Here is a 17,272-nt window from a genome sequence, read left to right as displayed (position 1 = left end):
GCGACACGGATTTGGGGGGCAGCAGGTGTGGAGGACGCATATGCATATAATGGCTATGCTGCTACATTCTGGGTTTTAGAACTACTTCTGCAACACACTGCATTGCAGGTGACAATCGTGGCTGCCGTGGCAGCAGAGAACCTCTGACGCACATTGTGCATCTGCTTCGCAGCTCCACCTCTAAGAGCTAGTCTCAGCGTCGGTTCCCAGGAACATTCACCACAGCTTTGAACAAACAGCATAGCTTCCCACCCTAATGTGGCAGCAGAGACTTTATAGAGGGACTAGCTGCTAAGAGAAGCTGTGATCTTGGACACAAACTACTTTACCATTGCAAAATATTAACCTGCGTAGAACTCCTATGGGCTGAAAGAAAATGTGATAGACATTTCAAACAAGCAATGGCTGAAGGAGCTGCGCTCAAGCCCATTTTCTTTCTGTTCATGACCAAAGTTGCTTCCTATCGCCAGAGTTTTTTGGGAAAAATCACACTTTTAGACACCGGAAAATGACAGTGGCGCTAGTATTAAACATAAAACATGGACATCTTGAAGAGGCACCTCTTGTTGCCTGTGCTCTTACCTGTGGCTCCCTGTCGTGTGTGCTGGGATCCTTCTCATAACTTTCTGCGTAGATCCTAAAGGTGGCGCCCAAACTTGCAGACGAACTGAGTCTGAAGATGAGCCTACAGCTGTCCTTGAAAAATATGCGTAGTCCCTGCAAGAATGACATAGAAGAATGAGTTAGACGTCCATCTTAATAGCTTTGAATTACACTTAGGCCCATATTTATACTTTTTTTGCGCCACGTTTATGTAATTTCTTTATGCAAAAGAGGCGCAAACATACAAAATACAATCATATTTTGTAAGTTTGCGCTGCTTTTGCGTCAAAAAATGACGCAAATGAGGCACAAAAAAGTAGAAATATGGGCCTTAATGCATCTATTTTCATGCACAAATGTCAGCTCATTCGCAACAGCGTTGGTGTGTCATAAGACAGCTGGCTATTCTCTGGGTTTTCGAAGAATACGTGTTAGGTTATCACAACCATGACCCAGCATGACTGAAAATTTTTATTAGGGACACTTTATCAATTCTGTTTATATGGCTTCACATAAAATAATTGACTTTTGTCATTTTGGATTTATGTTATACTGTAAGCTGGGGCTGGAATGCCTTTTCAACTCATCTTGAGGTTATTTGTCAACATTTGGCATAACATTGGCAACTTCTATAGAAAAGTCGCACTATATTCGAAAATATTGAAATTCGTATTCGTAACTAGTGTTTTTTTTAGCATGTTATGACCTGATTCCTTAAGTCTTTAAGAACTTGGGCTGAGATTCTCACAGACTTTGTTTCACGTTTGGGTTACCTTTTTAATGCAGACCCGACTCAAAGGGGCAGATTTGGAGACACTTTGCACTGTTTCCATCACAAAAGTGACGCAAACCGATGCAAAATGTTTTTTACTTTCCACTGTAAATTTTTCTGAAAGTAAAACAAAGGCAGCACAAAGCGCTGTCTGCGTTACTCTGCGTCAAGAGGGTTCCATTGGTGGCACATGTTTGTTCCCATGCAGCCACCCGTGGTTTTTGATGCATAACCCTATCTACTAACACCTGTGGAGAGGGTTTTTCACCAAAGAATAATGCCACCTGAAAGCAGACGTTAACAAGATGGAATGCTTTTCTGTTTCTTAACTTTTCCCACTCTGCAACTGTGCCGACCTGTACAGCACACATCTAATGTGGGAAAAGTTTTAAAGTTAGTCTAAACATAGTATTTGGTAATGAAAGGGGATCCTTCCAGTAGAAAACCGACGCTAGACTCACACAGGCACCTTTGAACTTGTGGTGTAAAGTTGTGTGTGTGGTGGTCGGCTGCCTAATTCTGCACAGGCGTTAATGAGAGAGGAGGATAGTGCCATATCTCAGTAGATATTGCACTTTCCTTCTATCTCCCTCTCATGCAATGCAGCACTGCACCTTTGTGTGCTGTGCTGCATTGAATGCCATTTCTGATAATCTTGGCCAAAGCCTAGTAGTATGATTTACAATCTAATGCGATTAAAACCCAAAGTAACTCAGCAGAGCATGCTGTGCACCAGGAGCAGTGGTTCCCATGCAACCACCCTTGGCTTTTGAAGCCAATCCCTACCTACCTACACACAACAGTAGACAAGGGTTTATACCAAAATCCTACACCTCTCTGAGACAGACATAACAGGGAGAAATGTTTTAATTTCTCCTCATGTTTTCCTCTTTGCATGTGTGCTGCATTCTACTGAACACATACAAGGAGAAAAAGAGCCTTTTAGCACAGTTCTTGTGCAGGAAGCGACCCCTTCTGGCAAACAAAAACTATGCTCACCACAAGGCAGACACCCTTGCTCTATGGCGCAAGGTGGTCTGCATTGGTGCTTGGCTGCCAAATGTGTGCCAGTGCAAGGAGAGAGCAGAACTGAGGTGAGAAAGTCTTAGATGCGAGGGAGAGTGTGAAAAGTGAGACATAATCAAACTCTTCACACAAGAATGTGCGTTCTGATGAGTGACCGTTATTTTTAGAACAGCCTCTCCTCCGCTGAGAAGCCTCAAAGAATGGGACGTATCTCAACACCACTATTAAGAAGAGGACAGACAGAAAGAAGGGAACCAGAAAGGATAAAGCGTTGAAGGCCTGCGTAGGGCTGGCAGGTAACAGTGACTACATCTATCTTCTCACAGCTTCCATTATGATAATAGCTTATTTTGGGGGCAGCAATGAGAGAGCTGGCCAATATATGGTGAATCCAAAATGCAGCTTCAAGGCACAGTGTACATGCGTTTCTTTATTGCCCTTCAGTGGTCTCATTGCGACATTGAGATTAAATTTAAAGAAGCATTGACAAATCTCTTGTCAGGTTTCATACATCTTAATGCAATTGGGATATTTCATAGCACATTATATGCAATCTGTTGAATTAAGGATTTAGCTTGTTCCCAGGTTGAAGTGGCAAAATGTGTTAGCACTTTTTACATTGGCAGTGCGCAGGTGTGGAACGCTGCAACAGTTACACTGAAGAAGGGCCCTTGGGCCAGATGTACAAAGAGACAAATTGCACATAGAGGCTGTAAGGGCCAGATGTAGCAAAGGGTTTTTCCCATTCTGTGTCAATGGGAAAATGTGTTCATAAATATGGCCCTAAATTACTCACTATTTGCGATCTGTCTATAATTTTATGATGTAACCCGTGTACTAATAGGTTGTGCTGCAAAATTTGCAGTCGAAGGTGGTCGCAGAATGACCTGATGAATATTAATTAAGTAGGTCACTATTTGCAACCCTGTGTGATTGACAATTAACACAGGGATGATGGACTGCAATTGGATTTTTTAAACCAACCCATGCTGATTAAAGGAACTGGTGCCTCATTTGAAAAACAAATATTTTCCAGATCTTGGGGGCCCTGTGGCCCACTGCCTACTCCCCCAAGACTGCCAGGCATGATTCCCAAATATAAAGCAGCCTTAATCCTCCCCTATCCAAATCTGACACCATTATCTTTGAGGAGTAGGTAATATTTCAATGGTCTACGACTGCAGATGATTTTGCAAACCATTGGTGCATCTCATTGTGATTCACAATTTTGAGGGTACTTCATTTTCATGCTGCTTTTTAATTGCAATTCAAAATAAGCTGCAAAATCCTCTTTGCAATTTAGAAATGCTTTTCTGATTCACAGAAAGTGATAAATAGAAATTCCGTGTAATTTTGTGGTCCTACCCCTATGATTTTGCAAACCTCAGTGTTTGTGACTACACAATATGCTTGAGGGCCAGATGTGTAAGACATTTTAACAGTCACAAATGCTCTACTTTTGTTTTTATGACCGTTAACATGGTTTTTGCAATTTACTTATCCCATTTTAGGAATCTGAAAAGTTTTTCTGAATCCTAAACTGGAATTCAGAATTTATACCAATTGGGCAACTGAAGTGGTGTTCCTCATTATAGGCTTCCCTTCCAAATACCGACTTGATATCATCTTTATCAATGTATTGTGACCAAATTATGGTCACAAAATATCGTTAAGTTAACTGACCCCCAAGTTGGACTGGTAACCTATTCAGAAAAGTGAGGGGTCCCTCTTTGTTAATTTTAAAAATGTTTGTTGGGGAGTAGGCAATGAACCACTGCCAACTCAGAAACAAACAAACAAAAGTCAACTTTTTTTTCTAAACCATTTCCTTTAAGGAAAAAGGGCTGAATTAAAAAATAGTTTACTTGAAAGTCAATCACAGACATGGTGTTCCGACGGCCCAAGCAGGCCACCAGATGTTTGATGGCCTTTGATTAAAATGAGCTGAAATTTGGGAACCTTGTCATGAATATTAATTAATTAGATCTGATTGCGATCGACTCCAAAGGTGACTTTTCAGAGCTGACCCCCTGTCTACATGGGTTGGGTTGGAAAATTATCAGTTGGCCGCAAAGATACTGATCACAAATTGTAACCTGTATTTTGCAAAAAGTAAATAGTACATCTGGCTCCTGGTTCTTTGTTCTGTATTTTGAGAAAGACTTGAAAATGTGAAGGTTTTAACCCAAACACCCTCGAGGCTCCTCTTCCAATTGGTTGCTTATGACTGAGTTCATGCCTGTCATCTAGGCCCATATTTATACTTTTTTAGCGCTGCATTTGAGTAATTTTTTGACACAAAAGCAGCGCAAACGTACAAAATATAATTGCATTTTGTAAGTTTTTGCCGCTTTAGAATCCCAAAATGACGCAAATGCGGCGCTAATAAAGTATAAATATGGGTCTTAGGCCCATATTTATACTTTTTTAGCGCCGCATTTATGCCGCTTTTTGATGCAAAATCGGCGCAATCTTACAATATACAATTGTGGCCCATATTTATACTTTTTGACGCTAAACTGCGCTAACGCAGTTTAGCGTCAAAAAGTTTTGCGCCGGCTAACGCCATTCTGAAGCGCCATGCGGGCGCCGTATTTATTGAATGGCGTTAGCCGGCGCAAGCAGACCGGCGCTGCCTGGTGTGCGCGAGAAAAACCACGTACACCAGGCAGCGCCGGCGTAGGGGGAAAATGGCGCATGGGCGTCTTAAAATGGGGCAAGTCAGGTTACGTCGAAAAAATCGTCGTAACCCGACTTGCGCCATTTATTTTCGACGCCCATCCCCCATCAACATGACTCCTATCATTGTAAAGATAGGAGTCATGCCCCCTTGCCCAATGGCCATGCCCAGGGGACTTCTGTCCCCTGGGCATGGTCATTGGGCATAGTGGCATGTAGGGGGGCACAAATCAGGCCCCCCTATGCCAAAAAAAATTATTAAAAAAAAAAAAAAAAATACTTACCTGAATGTCCCTGGGGTGGGTCCCTCCAGCCTTGGGTGTCCTCCTGGGGTGGGCAAGGGTGGCAGGGGGGGTCCCTGGGGGCAGGGGAGGGCACTCTGGGCTCATTTTGAGCCCACTTGTCCCTTAACGCCATGCCTGACCCAGGCGTTAAAAAGCGGCGCAAATGCGCCGTTTTTAGCCACGCCCACTCCCGGGCGTCTCTTTTGCCCGGGAGTATAAATACCACGTAAAGGCCTGGGAGTCATTTTTTAGACGGGAACGCCTCCCTTGCATATCATTAACGCAAGGAAGGGGTTCACGCTAAAAAATGACGCACATTCCGGGAACTTTGGCGCTATTCGCCTCTAACGCCATAGTATAAATATGGCGTTAGTTGGCGTTAGTTTAGCGTCGAATTTGCGTCGAAAAAAACGACGCAAATTCGGCGCAAACGGAGTATAAATACGGCCCTGTATTTTGTAAGTTTGCGCCGCTTTTGCGTCGAAAAAATGACGCAAATGCTGCACTAAAAAAGTATAAATATGGGCTTTAGTGCCTAATAAAAAGTCAACAAACGCAAAATGAACTCAGGTTGCAAGAGATGGGGGAGAGCCAGGGGTCAAGGCCCAATTTCAAAAAGGTCAACATTAAGTTGTTTTTTACTGTCTGGGAGTGAGTGTTCCAATGATCTTTCCAATGCAAAAGAAACATACAAGTACAAAGTGTTACTAGAGTTTGAGACACTAACTAGACCTTTTTATCTTGGGTTCTTCTGAAGAGACCAATGCCCTTACAAATTCATTGAACGAATAGAATAAAGCCTGTGTGATCCGACGTCTCCGGATTAAAATCAACAAATGCTGTCCTTGAGTCGTGGTTAAATGGATTCGGCGTGAAAAAACTAGAGAAGGCTAGCAACATGTTCTTGGAAAGCAAGCGTGAGTCATGTACCCTCAGAAGCACCTGAAGAACAGGCATGTACCTAAAACCGTACATTCTTACTAATCGAGTGTGATCATTCATGTACAGTTCCACGAGCCATAACGCTTTTGGAAGTGCGGTGTTCTGCATAAGCACACCTCTGCTTTCTGCAAATGCCTGCACATCCTTTGAAAATCAGATAAAATCCGTCAAATTTCCTAAATGCCAAAGAATCAAACATTTTAACACTTCTCTTCGTAGGTATGGGATTTGGGCGACAAGCCAGCAGTTACTGGTAAAGGGTGACATGCACTTGGGAAAACCTAGCAACCCTATATAATTTATACTGTGCTGCAAACTGAAGAATGTAAGGTTGCTGGGTCGATGGATGGGCGGATGAATGAGTGTACTCTTCAGTATAAATAAAAACATGAAAACATGCATAATGCATATGAGCAGGACCCCCCATCTTCCCACTTTCATGCACACATTTACTTCTATTGCCATACAGTTACACTGACAGGAAAATATTCAGTCAGAATCCCCGTATATGATAATGTCTGCTTCAGTGAATGTTCTCCTGCTAAAACTGTCTCCCTTTCTGCTATTTCCTGATAGGCAATACCCAATCTGTCATCAATGAACGCAGTGTCCTTTTCACATTTACTCTGGGGCCTTGCCCGTTTAAGAAACCCCTTCCCTTCCCTTTCCAACCATCTGTTAAAGTGTCCAAGTCACTTGTCAGCGATGCCCAGAGGGCCTCCCAAGAACCCAAGAAGCCACTGGCATGCATCAGTGTGTGGGTGTTAAAAGAGCAGCAGGTGACAGGATTAATAAAAAAGAGCAGGGCCTAGAGTACGTGCCTAGCAAGTGGCTCTGGCTCCATGATGTGACTAAGCAAAGGGTTTGGCCACTAACAGTTCTGGTTTCTTGTAATGTCTGGCTGGCATGAGGAGTAGGATGTGCCATCCCAGCAAACATCTTCCAATTTCTGCTAAGAAATATCTCATCTCATCCCTAAACACTAGGCATGGGGGAGCAGTCCACTAGGCTCAAAGTTTCCGTTCAATTTCAGTGGCTTCAGCCTAAGGCGGATACACTGTTCCTTCACTCCTGGGTAAATCCCACGAAGGATGCCATCCTATACAGCACCAACATACACGTGCCTCCACAGGAGAGCCCCATTGTGAGAAGTCATATGGTACCTGAAATGCAACATACCAGGTTCACATAAGGAACTCTCTGTGGGGGGCAATAAGATAATTTGCCCTTCAAGCAGCAGACATGACCACCATCCCCATGCAGGGCTTACATTTCATTGATTGTGTTGTGGACATAACAAAGTAACAGAGATGCTTCTTTGGTTTTGTTAAATTAAAAACAAGCACTTGCAAAGCCAGTAGGTTTTGCCTATGCAAGATCTATGGCTTGTCAATATTTTTTTAGACGGGTTGCACAGCAGCTGCTGCTGTGCAACATGGCTTAAAGTAAATGAAGAATGTACTATGACGTGGACAGCGTTGACCGTGACATAGCTCTTTTTTTTCCAACCAAGCACCATGAGGGCAAGCCATAGGAGTGAGCAACAACAATGGACAGTGGGTGGCGGTGAGCAAAATGAGGGAGGATGGGGGAGGAAGTTGGGAGCAGCACAATGTGAGGGGGTAAAAGCGGAGGGTGGGGAAACGCAGCTCATAATATAAGTGCACATATAAAGAGTTTCAATTTCTTTGGGTCGACTTTGTGCTAAATAAAGAAAATGAATAGAAAAAACAACAACGGGAGGGGCGGGGTGGGGATGCCACCCAATAATGTAACTGGTGCTCATGCGAAGCGCTCCAATACTTTCAGGTTGAGTTTGCACTACATAAAGAAAATGAATAAAAAAAAAAAAAATCAAAACAACATGAGAGGTGTGGGGGAGGAGGGTAGAAACAGCAACAATGGACTGGGTTGGCAACAGAAGGGAGGAAGGAGATTGGGAGATGGACAATAGACATCCATCTCAAAGAGTGCATGTTGGAAAGTAAAAAAAAAAAGGTCTATACAAGAGACTGGTGCTAGTGGAAGGACTCTGGCCACAGACATGAAGGAGTACTAGGTCTATGCTCCACAGCAGGGACCACCACTGGAAGGCCTGGCTGAAGCAGGAAGCAGCAGGAGCACTGACCAGTCAGAAGGAAGGAAATAAGAACGATGTGGAAACCAATCAGTAGTAAAGTGATGCTAAGGCTCTAAGGCCCTGGTTTAGAGTTTGGTGGAGGGGTTACTCCATCAGAATGGTGACGGATATCCCGTCTGCCAAAATATAAATCGCATAGGATATCAAGGAATTAATGTTTTGGACGATGGGATATCCGACACAGTTGTGACGGAGTAACCCATCCGCAAAACTCGAAATTAGGCCCTAAGTTTGTTTTAAGGTTTTTAGTTGTTTACAAGAGATTTTGCAAGTACAGCGCAAGTGCTGTGCAGGCGAAAGCTAAAAAGAAAAACAGGACAACCCTTGCCACTCTCAAGCAACTCAATGCCACTGTAAAATTGTGCAGTCAGTGTGGATATTACACAAATTGGCCAATGAATAATGGACCCACTCTTCAGCTTTCTTTGCTCATGGAATGGAAGCCCACGGCTATGGACATTATACACATCATATTAATATAAAGTGAGAAATATAAATGAGAGTTTGCAATTAGAAATGAAAGTCCCATAGGGGTAAAGGATTTTACCTGTGGTTTATGATGTACCTTGTTTGTGTAGTGATGTAATGCAGAGGATTTCTTCATGAGTCTGATAAGAGCAGCATAAGGCAGCCTGCAACTGTTAAGCCCAGTGACTATGTCAAGACGAGTAACTGACTGCATAATAAAGGGTAGAAATGAGGTGGGTGAATGACTTAGCTATGTTCCTTCACTACATCGAGTACTGATCTTCCGCACCACAATCTTTTATTCACTGAGATGCTTCAGCATCAATGCAACTGCTATTTTTCTTAGAGTAGGTAAAGCAACCTGGAAGTTATTTTGTCCTGGTAGATCCAAATATAAGGAGGAATGGGAATGTTTTAGTGTTGTGATGAGGAATTGACTAATCAGATGTAATGAAGGACATCACAGCCTTTCTATTATCGATAATGTAGTAAGGCTAAGGTGTATTAATTAACATTTAAAATTAAATAATAATTTTATAATACCATAACTTTTACAAATCAAATTACATGATTGAGATACAATTATTTATCCATTAAGATCCCCATTATTAAGTTATGACCTGTCATTTCTTTCAGTTTAACGTAATCTGCTAAATCCTTTGATATTTTCCCAGTGGCAATGTTTAGCTTGTCATGACTTCCAGTTATCTTTCCTAAATGCAACATAATCGTTTTGATAACAGTTTCACAGAGTCCTTATAAACCAGGGTCTGCAGAGAGAAATCAACCTTTGCTTTTTGTCTAATTCCATGTTTATATGGACAATATTATCCTCCCTCTTTTTCTTAAGCCACCACTAACAGTATTTGCTAAATAAGCAAGTGCTGTATGCTCACTCTTGCAAATGAGTCTGCAAACACAGTCCTGTCAGTCTCGCGCTGTTTGGCAGTGCTTCAATTTCCTGAGAATCACTCTTTAGAAGCGAACCCCTTTATTGAGCATTCACTTTTTGCATTTGATTCACTGTTCACAATCTTTCATATCCCTTTTCTGCAGCCTTATTTTCCTACTTCGTTGTGTGCCTTATTGGCTTACTGCAGATGTATGCTTGCCTGTGTCCTCCCTTTTTCCCTGTTAAATTATATTATTTATTTCTCCTTTTCTACAGTATATAATTCTACATCCTTTAGTATTGTATGACTTTGAGTTCCAGGGCCTGATTCACAAACAGACTATACTACAAAACACAATGATAAAGTTGTCTCTGCACAGTAAGCATAGGTTTCATTAGTACATATAGAAAGGAAACAGGAGACGGTAGGAAAAGGGGTAGACTTACTTCTAAAGGGGGTGGGATTAAAGAGGGGTTTAGGGATGGTCGGAGAGAAGTTTAGGGAGCGACGTCACCCAGCCATACAAGTAAAAGCCAACCGTTTTACTCTGGTGGTGGAGATAAGCAACTTATACTTTTGTAGTAAGCTTACACTCAGAGTTTGTGAATATCAAAGGTAGTAAACATAATTCAAAGTGTAAACTTACTCAAAAGTGCAAGATACCTTTGTGAATCAGGCTCCCAGTGTGGAACTATTCATCTAGGTGTTCTTTCTGGTGATTATTGACTTTAAGTTGATCCTTACAGCATAACCAAATTTACCAACTTCACATAGGGAGAGGATGTGGCATTATGGTCAGAGTTGCTGACTTTGGAACTTGAGTGAGTCAAGTTTGAGTCCCGACACTGGCTCAACATCCTGTGATTCTGGGGAAAATCACTTAGGGCCTGATTACGATCTTGGTGGACAGGGGTACTCTGTCACAAATGTGATGGATATCCTGTCCGGTGTACTACGAACCCATTATGTCCTATGGAGATCATAATACAGTGGACAGAATATTCGTCATGTTTGTGACAGGGTATTCTGTCTGCCAAAATCGTAATCAGGCCCTTAATCTTTCTGTGCTTAAAAAATGAACCTGGCCTTGTGTAATGTAACTGGTGCTCATCTAAAGTAGTCTAATGCCCTTGGGACAATTTGCGTTGAAAAAAACTGCAAAAATAAATATATAAAACAGCCTCCCTTTGCATGTATATCATTTTAATGGATATTTTATATATGGGAAAAGTACCCCCTCTATAAAGTATAAAGTCACTGAGGAGTTCCAAGACCATAGAGAGGAATGAGGACAACACCAAGGGGCATATTTACAAGCACCTTCCTGCATCACATTAGCATCATTCTTTTAATGCTAATGTGGCGTTAGGAAGGCTTTTTTGCTGAGCCGTATTTACAGTGGCGTAATGCTCGCATTGCGGCACTTTGCACTTTCTTGTGCCACATTATGCCTGCACCAGGCATAATGTATGCAAGGGGGGCGTTCCAGCACTAGGTGGCCCACAAAGATTGCGCAGCGAAAGCTACAAGATTTCACAGCGCCATTTTTGTCATAATTTTTAATGCCGCTCAAAGCAGGTGTTAAAATGACACACCCATAGAAACCTTTGGTTTCCTTGCACTTTGCTGCACTAGCGTCAACATTTTTGACGCTAGTGCAATAAAGTGCCACAGTAGCGTCCTAGCGCCTTTCTGCATCATATTAGTGTCATTTTATTTCATATTAATGTGGCATTAGGAAGGCTTTTTTGCCACTCTGTATTTACAAACTGGCGAAATGCTCGCATTACTCCACTTTGCACCCTCGTGCACTACAGTATGCCTACGTCAGGTATAATATATGCAAGGGGGGCATTCCAGCGCTAGGAGGCCCACACAAATTGTGCAGTGAAAGCTACAAGATTTCACTGTGCCATTTTTGGCATAATTTGTAATGCCTGCCCAAAGCAGGTGTTAAAAGGATGCACCCATAGAAACCTTTGGCCTCCTTGCACTTTGCTGCACTAGCGTCAACATTTTTGACGCTAGTGCAGCTAAGCGACACAATAGCGTCAAAAGTTTTGACTGTATTGGCCTAACAACCACCATGGTGCACCGTATTGTGAGTATGGTGTCGTTAGGTGGGACTGGGGCGGCGCAAGAAAACTGGCGCATCAGCACTGATACACCAGTTTCTTGTAAATGTGCCCCCAAGCTCCTTTATAAGGTCATAGAACTCCGAGGTGACTTGCAATATCCTTATAGTGCATGGCAGGGTTACACTATAATCCTTCCCCTAAACCATTTATATCCCTAGTAGGGTGCTTTTTCATATGAAAGAGATAGGATGTTTGAAAACATGGAGAATAAAATTAGAATCTCTTGGGCAAAATTAAACACACCAAAAACACCTCAGGACATATTTATACTCTGCGCTGAAATAGTGTCATTTTTTTAATGCTTTTTCAGCGCAAACTTAACTCCATATTTATATTTTGACGCTAGACCCATCTAGCGTCAAAATATTGGCGTTAAAGTCATTTTTTGCCTGCAGAAAACTACCTTGCGTCAATTAGATGCAAGGTAGGCGTTCCCTGGCAAAAAAGAACTCTAACGCCCAGGTGTCTTATTTATCCTCCCGTGCAAAAATGGTGCACGGGAGGGAGGCGGGCCTAAATAATGGTGCTAAACTTTCTTAGCGCCATTATTTAACACCTGGGTCAGGGCAGGCATTAGGGGACCTGGGGGCTTTTTTCCATGGTCAGAGACCCCCCCACCCACACCAGGGGGACAGCGGAGGATGGGGGACCCAATACCAGGTAAGTATAGGTAAGTAGAGGTAAATACATTTTTTTAATTTCTGTAGTGCCATATAGGGGCCTAACTTGGGCCTCCCTACATGGCACTGGGCCTAATGGTCTTGCCCAGGGGACATATGACCCCTGGGTATGGCCATTGGGGTGGTGGTCATGACTCCTGTCTTAACTTAGACAGGAGCAAAACAAAATGATGATGGGCGGAGTGCTGACAATGCAAACACTCACCCCCAGTCACAGATCTGGGTTTAATCCATCGTTTTTTTGCTGCCCATGCCATTCCAGTTTGGACCCAGCCATATGCAAATCAGTCTTGACCCTGTTCCCTATGGGAACAGTCCAGCCCGAACTGCCAGGCCAGGTCTTCCCTGGACTGGAAACAAGCATCCTGGGACCGGTTTCGGGGTTTCACCCCTCATCAGTCAGGCTAGCTTGAATCCAGTGGCATGGGAAGCACGGGACCCACGTCTGGGCATACCCTTCCCACTTAGGGCGACATTAGCAAAACAAAATGATGATGGACGGAGTGCTGACAATGCAAACACTCACCCCCAGTCACAGATCTGGGTTTAATCCATTGTTTTTTTGCTTCCCATGCCATTCCAGTTTGGACCCAGCCATATGCAAATCAGTCTTGACCCTGTTCCCTATGGGAACAGTCCAGCCCGAACTGCCAGGCCAGGTCTTCCCTGGACTGGAAACAAGCATCCTGGGACCGGTTTCGGGGTTTCACCCCCCATCAGCCAGGCTAGCTTGAATCCAGTGGCATGGGAAGCACGGGACCCACGTCTGGGCATACCCTTCCTACTTAGGGCGATATTAGCAAAACAAAATGATGATGGACGGAGTGCTGACAATGCAAACACTCACCCCCAGTCACAGATCTGGGTTTAATCCATCGTTTTTTTGCCGCCCATGCCATTCCAGTTTGGACCCAGCCATATACAAATCAGTCTTGACCCTGTTCCCTATGGGAACAGTCCAGCCCGAACTGCCAGGCCAGGTCTTCCCTGGACTGGAAACAAGCATCCGGGGACCGGTTTCGGGGTTTCACCCCTCATCAGCCAGGCTAGCTTGAATCCAGTGGCATGGGGAAGCACAGGACCCACGTCTGGGCATACCCTTCCCACTTAGGGCGACATTAGCAAAACAAAATGATGATGGACGGAGTGCTGACAATGCAAACACTCACCCCCAGTCACAGATCTGGGTTTAAACAATCGTTTTTTTGCTGCCCATGCCATTCCAGTTTGGACCCAGCCATATGCAAATCAGTCTTGACCCCTTAACTTAGACAGGAGCCATGTCCATGGGGTTTTAACGTTAGAAAATGTCTCTGCCTGTACTAGCGTCATCCTTTGACGCTAAACCACCTGTTCCCCCTACGCCTCCCTACCCTTTTTTATGACGCTAGCCGGGCCTTACCGCCGGCTACCGTTATCCCATTAATAACGGATAGAGTCTATCTTTCTAATAATTACCTAATGCATGAAAAAATAAACATGTGGCCATAAATACCTTCTTTCTGTTTATCACTGTTCATCTAGAACAACAGTTCTTATCCTAGGGTCTGTGGAACCCAGGGGTCCCCAATGCCAGGGGGTCCAGGACTGCTTAGATAATCAAATATTATTAGCAAATTATTAAAGTATATATGAATAAAAATCAAAATGTAAAATTGTAAATTTTGAAATGCTTTGCAAATGTGAAGGAATTTGAAATTTGAGGTTATAAATTAAGCTGGCATCCTTAGCTTGATTCATGGGTACAGCAAACAGACCTCATTATGAATGATTGGTGGTCTCAATCAGTGATGGCTCCTCCGCAATTGCAGAGAAGCGTTGTCCCACTGACTAAGAGCCAGCAGCTGGAAAATAAAACAATATTTTATTATTTATTTATTTTTCAGCTGCTTGCTAAGCCAGTGTGTGCAGGAAGGGACAGGGCCAGGCCATGGGAGGGGGGAAGAGGGAGTGGAGTGTACTTAGGTTTCTCCAACCCAGCTAAGAGACACATCTGGGTTGGAGAAACAGCATAGACTCCCATGCACTGTCTGAGTGGCAGACCAAGCCACTCAGACCAATCCTGGTACTGCTTTTATGGTAGGTAAAGCGTGAGAGCAGCACCAGTACTACATGGGGAACCTGTGCTGGTGTCTCAGGGACTGCTGGGACAAACATTAGGAGATGGAGAGAAGAGGAGCGAGGCAGCCGGCAGCAGGACAGGTATGTTTTTTTTAAAACGACCCCAACACACCCCCTCCTTGAGGTTTGCGGCAGCCGCCACTGGTCTCAATGAAGCACTGGTATATGGTGACAAAAAAACATTACTTTCTGGCTAAACAGATGATGTAATAATGCTGGAGTCTAACATAAATAAAACCACAGTTTGAAAAGCTCCAAACTTCCCATTAAAGCTAAAATGTTGACTTTTGAGAATTAATGCTTGTGTTTTAATAAAATATTTAATGATTTGTGTATTTGTTTAATATATACTTGTTTCTGTATTTTTGTGTATTGTTCTGAAGTTTACATGTTAGCAATTGCTTAGACAGAGGTCCACCGCTACCAGTGGTAATTGATTGGGGGCCCACAAATGTCAAAGTTTTAAGAAATGACAAAAACAGAGAAAACAAAAAAGACAGGTTCTGTTTTAGTTTTAAAAGGTGAAGCTTTAATTATATTCTGTGACCTTCCTTTTCTCTTGGCTGCTGACTCTCTAAGCAGACATTGTGGCGTCAGAAGTCAACTGTATTGAATTCTTTATTACAGGTGACTAGGGATGTTTTATACAGGGATTGCAGGCCCTAATGTCTTATAAACAGTACATATTACAGTAATTATGGGGAAATGGGAACTGTCTGACCTTCAGACTGATCATTCAAAGTTTGCAGAGTGTTTTATTCCGACATCCCTTTCATGAATACCTTTATCTTTGAATTTGTAAAGCTAAAAAGGTAAAGAAATGGACCCAGAAAGTCAAAACCTCCTTGATTGCTCTAGAGGTTGTTCATATCCTACATAATTTTTAAACCTTTTACAGACTTTAAAGACACACACATTGATTTAACTTAAACACTGATATTAATACGGCATTAATATATTTATCCTGCATATCCGGAATGTCAGTCCTTCTGTCTGGTGAATTGCATCTTGAGAGGTTGTGATGAATATGTACTCCCTCGGTTACCTCCTGCAGGTCTCCCTTATTAGGTAGCTCATCGCCTACGACTTCATGTGAGTGCTGTGGAAGTTACCAATATTGTTTTATTATTGTTACCTTTGTTGACATTAATTGTCAATGGTTAACCATGTTAAACCTTTTTCTTTTCTTTGCTTCAGGAGTTCAGTGTTTTTCTAACGTATCTAATTTCAACAACTTCTCAATCAGTCTCAACTTGGAGAGACCTTGGAGTGACTTCAAGAGTTGCCCAACTTTAATCCAGTTTGTAACATAACCTTCTTTGAAGAAATTACCAGCTGATGGATAATGTGATTTGTTTAATCTATTACATAAATATACCAAGATATTTCTTGATTTTGTACAATTCTTTCCAATATATGAATTATGATTACGTAAATGTATTATAGGAGTATAACCTTTAGGGATTAGTTGCAGTGTTTTTTACTGGGCTGCATATGCTGTTCTAGTCCAGCCAAGGCAGAACGCCACTTAAAAGAAACTTTCCAAAGATCTTGCCCCTTGAATGTATCACATCTATGTATTGATCATTTATAGGTTCCTGTCATGCCTCTTAATGCACTAGAAGACGTTACGGCGAGTTGCTGGCACTCTTTGAATTTAACTTAGAACAAGTGTGAATTGTAAAATGAAGCCCAAGTCCAAACAGCTTTTAATGCAAAATAGAAGACAGCAAAGCAAAATTATCAAAGACAATCATAATGTCAACCGACTGACACACGCTAGAAACATTGTCAGTTGAAGCACCACGCGGAAACATGCAATTGTGATAAGGTATATATATATACATTTTCACACAATACAAGTCAATGCGAGCTAGCCATGTGACAACAATTAACTAGTTTCAGCAGAAACGTATGTAAGATGCAGGTGTCCGGAACTTTTCCTCCGAGGAGGGACTTGAATGGATGTGGAGTTGGTATCCGCGAATAATGACTCTATTCTTCTCACAAAGTCTCGCTTCCCTTGCCAGGTTGAAAACGAGGTTATGCTTGCTAAAACCTGCAGTGTACTGCACAGGACATAATGACTCCTGGGCCTTCCTGGCCCAGCCAACTTATCAGTGAACGCAATACACTATAAAACTTTGAATCAGAATGAAATGACTGCATTCCAGCTGCACACAGTGTATACATGCTTAGAAGTATAATATGTTTTCGCACATTGCAAATAATTATTCCTTTTCCCACATATGCTTGGAAAATAGAGCATAATAAAATAGAACAGACCTTTAGATAACTGCTGGTACAAACTGTGAACAAGGTGCTTTTACCAATATCTTGGTAGCTATTAAAATAATTTCATGGAAAATATTGCACGAAATATATATTCATTATCAAAATGCTTTGCTGGATCTAAGATATGCTTAGTTGGCTTACCTGGTGCATGCGAATTATGCAGCATTGTGAATTGATTCCCAAGTTGTAAATTATCTAGGTTCATTTTAGTGTTCTTACCTTCACATGCCA

At 42.5% G+C, this 17,272-nt stretch overlaps 1 protein-coding gene across 1 annotated transcript in view; it reads right to left on the bottom strand.

Moving 5' to 3' along the window:
• The window catches only part of PGM5 (phosphoglucomutase 5), a 712,996-nt gene that overhangs the window by 113,634 nt on the left and 582,090 nt on the right, over window positions 1–17,272 (bottom strand). The window contains exon 10 of the mRNA XM_069228665.1: window positions 583–717. Coding sequence (XP_069084766.1) covers window positions 583–717 — 135 coding nt within the window. The remainder of the gene's footprint in view (window positions 1–582; window positions 718–17,272) is intronic.

The sequence above is a fragment of the Pleurodeles waltl genome, chromosome 1_1 (assembly GCF_031143425.1).
Source record: "Pleurodeles waltl isolate 20211129_DDA chromosome 1_1, aPleWal1.hap1.20221129, whole genome shotgun sequence".
NCBI classification, from domain to species: Eukaryota; Metazoa; Chordata; class Amphibia; order Caudata; family Salamandridae; genus Pleurodeles; species Pleurodeles waltl.
Note: the sequence above shows the minus strand (reverse complement) of the source record. Positions and strands in the feature narration are given on the sequence as shown.